Source organism: Pygocentrus nattereri, chromosome 11 (assembly GCF_015220715.1).
Source record: "Pygocentrus nattereri isolate fPygNat1 chromosome 11, fPygNat1.pri, whole genome shotgun sequence".
Classification (NCBI taxonomy): domain Eukaryota; kingdom Metazoa; phylum Chordata; class Actinopteri; order Characiformes; family Serrasalmidae; genus Pygocentrus; species Pygocentrus nattereri.
The window spans coordinates 19,475,014-19,484,028 of NC_051221.1; the positions used below are offsets into that span (position 1 = coordinate 19,475,014).

A 9,015-nucleotide genomic window follows, 5' to 3' on the forward strand; every position below is an offset into this window, starting at 1 on the left:
GGCAGTGCGGAGACATCTGAGACTCTCACATTGTGTTTAAATGTTTCTGAAAAACGTTACGAACTCCCATCCGAGTCCTTTATGCGATAAAACGCAACGTACAGAAGCGTCTAAGCTTCTCCACTAACCCGAGAGCGCGAGGCCGTGGCGAACCTCCTCTTGATATGTGTAGGAGTAGCTGTAATGGTGGCAGTAAACACAAGGTGGCGCTGTGTAGCGGCTGCCGTCAGGCGAAGGAGGGCCGCAGAGGAACCGCGGAGTCCAGTTCGTCCTGTGTGTGAGTGCGTGTCGTGTCTCGCACTTCGAGCAGATATAAACCATGTCTCTGGAAATCGAGTCAGCAGAGTGAGTAGACAGCCGGCTCATCACACCGGTTACTCAGTCTGGGGTTTCTTTAGCTAAACCGGGGGTTGTAACGCGCTGTTTGCAGCGCTGCACACCTCGCTGGGTGCGGGGCCGAGCTAGGCTTCCTTTTCTACAGCTTCTTGCTCGAATTTTCCCGTTCCACCTTAAGTGGTGCAGCAGTTATACTAACGCCTCAGGCGATAGAATGTAACCGCAGCACAATTTAAGGTGGAACGGGAAAATTCGAGCAAGAAGTCGACTTCAGCTTCGTTCGCTGGGTGACGTTAGCTCGTTAGCTGAGTTAGCGTAGCTTCTTTCCTCTCTCTTCTAGATATGACTAAACAAGCAAGGGTCTCGGTGGTCTTTTAGACAAAACACTGTTGAGCCCTTTCCCTGAGATTTGACCCTCTCACGCTGTATTTTTACCTCTTTCACCGTTTGTTGCGGTCCAACGCTGATGGTCACTGTAGCTAGCAGTAGCTAGCATTAGTTAGCAAAGAAGCTAACCCCGGCTAACTGGAGTCGACGTGTAGTAAACACAGACAGTGGAAATTCAGCTTTGTTGTATTTTTAAAGTACAGTGACTGGACAGGGAGCACATCATCATCTCCAAGTTTAGTTTTTAACCTGTTGTAAACAGTCGCATGTTCTAGTTATTATTTTAAGTCTGAACTATTTTATGGAATAACTTTAGCGTTTTATTTTTCCCTCTGAGGTCCACGGGTGGCATTTGTGTGTCTTTATGTAAGAAGGACATCCATCATTTATTGTTGCATGACTATTTTCCAACCGTATCCCTTAGAATTAAAGAGGTTATTTGTTTTACGGTGCCTTTAAGACACGTTTATGTAAATGATCTCTGTTATGATTGGCTGCCCTGTGATGCGTCTCATTGAAAAAGCATCCATCCATCCATCCATCCATCCATCCACTTTTGTTAAAACACTTCGTATAACTTTTATACATGAACAAAGTGGGGAAAACTGCTGTAAGCTGAGTAGGTGTGTAGATGTCTTGGTTTTTATGCAACCGCAAAGAATTCAAACCAGGCTGTTTTTCATATATGAACTGTATGTACTGGGGAGTGAAAGTTGTGTTTTAACAATGTTTATGTACAACATCAAGTTCTTGTAAAGAAAAAAAAAAGAAATTTCGTTTTTTTACTAGAATAGATCCTGGCATTTGATTTGTTTTACAACTTGAGAGATTCGCAAGAACAATGTGTTAATCTGATGATGTTACATCTGAAACTGTGTTCATTAGGATTGGATGTAAGCAAAGCATAAAGAAACCCATATACTGTGACAGAATAGCTCTCGGTCCAGGAATCATCCCAACAAAATCTTAAGGATTTATTGATCTCTTCCATAAAACATTTACCTGCAGAATTGCACCTCCATCACAGGTTGTGGCTCGCTAACTGCCCAGGGTGCTCTAAATGAAATATCCTCACTTTTTTGTTTATGATTTCTGTTTTTGCAGCGTTATTCGTCTGATCATGCAGTACTTGAAGGAAAATAACTTGCATCGAACACTTGCAACGCTGCAGGAAGAGACCACTGTGTCCCTCAATACAGTGGACAGTATTGAGAGCTTTGTAGCAGATATAAACAGTGGTCACTGGGACACTGTGCTACAGGCTATCCAGTCCCTCAAGCTGCCAGATAAGACACTGATTGATCTGTATGAACAGGTGAGGCTCTTGCATTGGTCTGGTAGTGTGTACTATGATAGCAGTTCTGTTTATCTCCTTCTTTTTGTTTGAGTCTGTGTGAGATCTCATGCCAACTTCATGAACTTTATATTAGTTTCATAATAATAATCCTGCAGGTTAAGGTGCTCAGTTTGCTCATAATTTTTTTTTTATTTTCATATTCACAATGGATGGTTTCAGACATGATGACATGAGTAGATATTCTTGTAGACTAATTCCAGTGTTTGCCAAACAGGTTGTGCTGGAGCTGATAGAGTTGAGAGAGCTGGGGGCTGCCAGGTCTTTGTTGAGGCAGACAGACCCCATGATCATGCTGAAACAGACTCAGCCTGAGAGGTACATCCACCTGGAGAACCTGCTGGCCCGCTCCTACTTTGACCCTAGAGAGGTGGGTTGTGGTTCAGCGCAATATATCATTTGTTAATCTTTACTATTGGCATTTGCAGCACGGATATGGTAATGGACACAATATGCAAATAAGCACTGTGGGCTGTGAGCATCCTGACCAATCACTGATGTTTTTGATGTTGCTAATTAAGGCATTCATAAGATTAAAAAAGACTTAAAAATGCAGTACACTTTTCAGTCACAAGATTTCTTTGTCTTTATTTCACATGAGAATATGTAGAATTGCTCTCTATAAATATAATTTCTCTATAAATTATTGTGATTACCAATGTGTATTTCTTTTTTGATTGCCACTATTAAATTATAAGCCTGTCGTGGTAAAATTGTCTTATTAGCTGTCTTCCTTCTTAGCTGTCAATATTTAGTAGCTCCCACCAGATGATAGAAACAGCTAAAAAAATCATTACTGTCCCTCTAAACATGTCATGCTGGGAAGTTATAACCTGTGTTGTTTTCATAGGAACCATGTAGTGTCTCAGTAATAATTTTATTAGTGTACATTGAAAATGTTGAAAATGCACTAGATTTACATTCTGTTTGTAGCAATGTAATTTTGAGGTAACAGCTGTGGAAAATAACGGTGGTCAACTTAAATGATTGCTCACATAATACACATTTCACAATTCACAAACATACACAATTCACATACAATCAAGTGAATATATTGATTGCGACAAGTCTGTCGTATTATTGTTTAACTCTAGATGCTTGTGAGAGAAAATAAGAAGTGCTCTTGCACTGTAATGAACGCAGTATGATATGAACAGTCCCTGAACCAATTGGAACTTCAGCTAAGATGGATCCACTTGTCTGTGCCAAGCAGCAGAAAACTTTTATTACACTGTATTTTATTGTGCTTGTATTGATTAACTGTAATCAATACAAGCACATCGGTTATATGATTGCCTATATTTCTTGCTTGTGTATTTATTTTCAGGCATATCCTGATGGCAGCAGTAAGGAAAAACGGCGAGCAGCAATTGCCCAGGCACTGGCGGGGGAGGTCAGTGTCGTGCCACCCTCTCGTCTCATGGCCCTGCTTGCACAGGTGAGGAACATTGCATATTGCTTCTGCTGATTCATATAGAATAGCACTAATATGGATGACTGAAATCTGTCATTTGGGTCTGTATCTTAGGATACAAGCATTTTAAATAGCTTCAGTTTTTGGTTTTGTGTGGAAGTATGGTATTACTGTCTTATTCATTATTACTCTGTTATGAGTTGTGATGGAGATTAATGTCTAATGACCTGCCTGCTCCTTTGCTTAGTCTCTGAAGTGGCAGCAGCACCAGGGTCTCCTACCTCCTGGTATGACCATTGACTTGTTCAGAGGCAAAGCTGCAGTGAAGGATGTAGAGGAAGAGCGATTCCCCACTCAGCTGACTAGACACATCAAGGTACCATTCAGTTCCCAAAAACATGAAGACGGAAAGTAATAGTGAGAGTAATGCTGTCTCTTTCAGTTATTTTAACCCCTTAAATTGCATACTTACTATTAAACCTAAGACACTATTCAGTAACTACTTTTAATTTGGTATTTACTATGTGAAAGATGTAAGTTATGAAGCTACTAGAGTGAAAAATTGGAAGCATGGACCCAATTTCAGAATATTGCAGATTAAAATGGCATGCTAGTCTTTTAATGTTATTTGTCGTTCCGCTGTGATGTTTATGCGAATACAATATGTACGGGGACAATATTTTAAACATCTCACCTTTTGAGACCTTCAAGATACATCATCAGCCAAGGATTTTGCTATTCTTTAACCTAGAAAATGTTGCCCTTCTGACTACTGTGGTACTGTTGTACTAGGCATGTTTACAATACATGTAATAATGGTTACATTTTTGAATTTAATAAAATGGTTAAAGCTTTTGAAGAAACTAGGCCTGCTGGCTTTGTGTATGAAAGCCGAATGTTTTTGATTCAACCAAGTAAATTACTGTGTGACTAAAGAAGTATTTATATTTGCTTCTCTGTTTGTTTGTTTTTGCAGTTTGGTCAAAAGTCCCATGTGGAATGCTCCCGCTTCTCTCCTGATGGTCAGTATCTGGTTACAGGCTCTGTTGACGGCTTCATCGAGGTGTGGAACTTCACTACAGGCAAGATCAGAAAGGTACATACTTCTAATCCCAGCTCATGTACCAAGTACACTCGCTGCCCAGATCCTCCATCATGATTCTTTCTCAGTAATTTGGTATTGTTTGCCCAGTTAAGCTGCACAAGTAAGCTTGCATTAATGTATGTTTGTGTTGTTAAGTACAATGTCTCTTCTGCAGGATCTGAAGTACCAGGCACAAGATAACTTTATGATGATGGACGATGCAGTGCTGTGCATGTGTTTCAGCAGAGACACAGAGATGCTGTCCACAGGAGCTCAGGATGGCAAAATAAAGGTCACTGGCCTAGCAGTGTGACTATTATTCTGCATGTGTTAAAGTTATGCTAAAGAATAAAATATTTAAAGGACAGCGCCCACACGTATATGAACAGACATTTTGCTCCTTATGTATGTGTGTGTGTAGGTATGGAAGATCCAGAGCGGTCAGTGTCTGCGCCGATTTGAGCGTGCTCACAGTAAAGGTGTGACCTGTGTGAGTTTCTCTAAGGACGGCACTCAGCTCCTTTCAGCCTCATTCGACCAGACCATCAGGTATACTCAGGCATGCTGAGGTGCATATCACACACTTGAGACTGTAGGACTGACCCTAACAGCATTTTAAAGGGTTTTGAATATTTCAGAATGAGTACTTCGAAGTTCATTTTCAAAAAAGGAGTAATATCTAAAGCTTTTTTTATTTGTTTATATGACAAAACAGTAAGTTCTATACAGATCCAGTAAAAATGCACAATCCCACTCAATACTGTTGTAATCTGCATTTAAGAATTGATGTAGTTCCTATGTAGCAGCTCCTCCAGTGCACGAACATTGTGTGGGTGTATTATTTTGTGTTATGTTGGAAGTATACTTTTATTTCTATGTGACTTATTCAAGTTGTCAGTTTCTGTGATTTCCGTGCTCTTTTGCTGATGCTGAATGTGTTGACCTGTTACAAAATAAATAGGTTTCCTTTGTTTAGAGTGTTTCTGTTTGTGTTTCAGAGTTCATGGTTTGAAATCAGGCAAGTCTCTGAAGGAGTTCCGAGGTCACTCCTCTTTCGTTAATGAAGCCACTTTCACTCCTGATGGCCACCACATTATCAGTGCTTCCTCTGATGGGACGGTGAAGGTATAAAATCCCTCAGTTCCCCGATTCCTTCTGCTTGTGGCATTCAGAGCTGAATATTACAGTGCTACACAATCTTTTTTTTATTATTATTACACACACACACACACATATATGATGTGATATGGTTTTTATATATATATATATATATATATATATATATATATATATATATATATATATATATATATATAACCTGATGTTTTTGTTTTGTTTTTTTTTTTGTTGATAAAGCTGTCGCTGAACTTTTCAGTTGCTAATCTGTGAACTTACACTAGGAAATTGTGATTAATGATAGACCCTGTAGCTCGTACTTTAAATGTAATGTAGAGTATTTAAACATTTTTTGCATTTGTTCAGATTTGGAACGTGAAGACTACAGAGTGCACAAGCACATTTAAGTCTCTTGGTGCCTCGGCTGGTACAGACATCACCGTGAACAATGTGATCCTGCTTCCCAAGAACCCAGAGCATTTCGTAGTCTGCAACCGCTCCAACACAGTGGTCATTATGAACATGCAGGGCCAGGTAAGCAAATAACTGTTTTGCCAAAAACGAGTACATGAATAATGCTTAGTGGGATTATATGGATAGTACAGTTTGTAAAAATGTGCCGGTGCATAGAAAATTACTAACAAACTCTTGCAAGTGTTTGTCTGTTTATGCCCATATCTTAAGATTGTCTTTTATTTTTTGCTGAGTACAGTGTTTATTTCTCTAAATGCTTTCATAATGCAGATTGTGAGGAGTTTCAGCTCTGGTAAGCGAGAAGGAGGAGATTTTGTGTGCTGCACGCTGTCTCCCAGAGGAGAGTGGATCTACTGTGTGGGAGAGGACTTTGTACTCTACTGTTTCAGCACAGTCACAGGCAAACTGGAGAGAACCCTGACAGTAAGCCTACATTGACTCTCCTTATCTGGTGCTTAAAGAGCAGTCTGTTCCAGCCCTTAGACATGGAGTGTTGCCATGAGGAAAGTCAACAAATCTCTTTAAGTATTGGCTGTGTCAGAACCATATTTAAGCAGAGCATTGTTTTGTGTGTTTTCTCCCAGGTACATGAGAAGGATGTGATTGGTATTGCGCACCACCCTCATCAGAACCTGATTGCCACATACAGTGAAGATGGCCTACTCAAGCTCTGGAAACCTTAAGACATCAGCCATAACTTATATTTTCCTGAGACAGGCAGGAAATAGGTTAATGAGAAGTTTTGTAGTTTTTCTTTTTGTACATATTCCTTTTTTATTTGAGTATTAGATTGTGACTTTTTGGCCCTTCCTTTTGAGAATGAAAACATGATGTCAGTGTGGACATTTCCCCTAAAAAGTAACAGACTCTGTGGCTATGTACATTGTCATTCTGGTTGTGTAATAGCGAGACATTGTCAAATATTTCTCCAGTATTTTACATGAAACGTTTTCTTTAACCTTTGCAATTAAACATTTTGATCACGACTTTGGTTTGTTTATTTTAAAAACTTATATTTTAACTGTTAATTGTGTGATGGAGGACCAAACAGTTTTGAGAAAAAGTTTAAGGCCAAGAAGACATGCCTTTTTCAGGAGAATGCCCCATAATATGCTTCACTAGAATGTACATCACAGCAAGTGGAGTGCTTTAGAGCAGCAGGGTGTCTTGCAGCCCACTCAGCTCTGGAGTTGATAATGTAGAAAGAAGATGGAGAATCGACTCCGACCATTACTTCGTGGAACCTATTCAGCCAACCACTGGGACACCCAAAAGAGGCAGAACAGGTCCAAGGATATAATACTGAAAAGTGACTATTTACACCCAGGCATGGGCCTAGTTTTGCTAAGACTTGATTGCTGAAACTAAACGACAGCAAAGCAAGATAAGACTGGTCATTGGACAAAGTGTGAATTTTTCAACCATCCATAAAAATAGGACTTGCAGGAAAATGATTTTGTGCTGTATATAAGTGCATACAGCATGGCATGTTGTGGTATTTGAATTTAGAAGGTGTTTTTGTATGCACGGCATACATCTTCCCCATGCTCCTATGTCTAGTGGGGTTATGAAAGCTCATGAAGAGGCTGTGAAAGTGCCGCTTCTAAATGTGTAGTACTGCGTGTAAGTAGCATACCGTTTTGCTCACTGATCATTCATGTATGTACATATGCATGTGGTACTTCATGTATGCTTGTGTGTATTGGAAATATGGTCAACCATATTTCCATGATGTTTACTGGATGCAGGGACATCTGTAAGCCTTAAAGGAGAATTTTCTAGATAATTTTATATGTATGATGTAGTCTTTCAGAGTGGTTTAATGTGAAATGGTCCATTGTTTTTACAGTGGTAGTGATGAAGTTATGATGTCTAAAACACATCTATGGCCATTTTATTTTCCTACTCGTCTGGCTTTGTACGCAATGCTGACGCAGCTTAAATAGTGGTAAATCCTAAAATATGTTTTTGTCTTGATGCTCTGCTGAAAAAAAGAAACGGCACAGACCAACATGAATGTCTGTGCTGGTCTGGCTGGTCACCCAACATGGGCATGCTGGTCTTTCTAGCATTGTACCCATCCACCATGAAAAAATTTTCAGAAGAAAGACATTTTACACCAACAGCTTCTCCAAGATTACTGTAAAACATTTCACGTGTCACACAGCATACTGACACCCATTTCCTGTACAACTTTTTGTGCAGTACCTTTTAGAATATTAAACTCTAGACATCTTTAGACATTCCAACACCACTATGAACAAGAACATAACCAGGCACAGCATGAGCTTTCAGTTTGGAAACAGTGTTGCACTGGAGAAGGAGCACTTCCTCTGCCTGAGTCACCTGTTCCAGCCACTTGCTGTTGCTTCATACAAACCTGGCCTACCCACCATCATTAAGAACATCTGTAATGAATGGGATGCTAGAATCTACATGCTGAGGGTTATTGCTGTAGCTCCACCCTACTCCATCAGATCCCAGGACTGGCCCAAGTGCAGGAACCAAAAAACCAAAACCAAAAACATTGCATGACTTGAAAGAACATTTTCCACCTTGCTCCCAAAAATGTCTGGAAACTATATAGAAATTTCCCTAGAGAAGAGCCCGGTCTCTATTTACCACAAGTTTATAATGAATGAAGAACCGCTTTGTCCATAGAACCAGAAACCCTGCCACTGAAATACTACAGACCAAAAATGCCAGTTTCCTATGCCTTTATAATGTTTTATAAAGCACAAAGTATATCTTATTAAAAATATGGATATAATGCTCACTTTGCATATACTGGTATTGCATAATATGAACTGAAAGTTCCAAAGCTATTATAATTATTTAATATTTTAATGA

At 39.7% G+C, this 9,015-nt stretch overlaps 1 protein-coding gene across 1 annotated transcript; it reads left to right on the forward strand.

The window, feature by feature from the left end:
- The first annotated feature begins 205 nt into the window (after nucleotides 1-205).
- Nucleotides 206-7,151, forward strand: smu1a (SMU1 DNA replication regulator and spliceosomal factor a). The gene is made up of 12 exons (XM_017722505.2): nucleotides 206-345; nucleotides 1,828-2,038; nucleotides 2,295-2,447; nucleotides 3,405-3,515; nucleotides 3,739-3,867; nucleotides 4,468-4,587; nucleotides 4,751-4,867; nucleotides 4,997-5,124; nucleotides 5,574-5,700; nucleotides 6,058-6,225; nucleotides 6,436-6,588; nucleotides 6,750-7,151. Exons 1-12 carry the CDS (start codon nucleotides 320-322, stop codon nucleotides 6,846-6,848), a joined length of 1,542 nt encoding a protein of 513 aa, XP_017577994.1. The 5' UTR covers nucleotides 206-319; the 3' UTR covers nucleotides 6,849-7,151.
- Nucleotides 7,152-9,015: the final 1,864 nt, after the last annotated feature.

Coding starts and splice junctions, on each gene's coding strand:
- smu1a (XM_017722505.2), top strand. CDS start 320: ATGTCTCTGGAAATCGAGTCAGCAGA. Junction 3,868..4,467: donor AGCTGACTAGACACATCAAG/GTACCATTCAGT, acceptor TTGTTTTTGCAG/TTTGGTCAAAAGTCCCATGT. Junction 5,701..6,057: donor CCTCTGATGGGACGGTGAAG/GTATAAAATCCC, acceptor GCATTTGTTCAG/ATTTGGAACGTGAAGACTAC.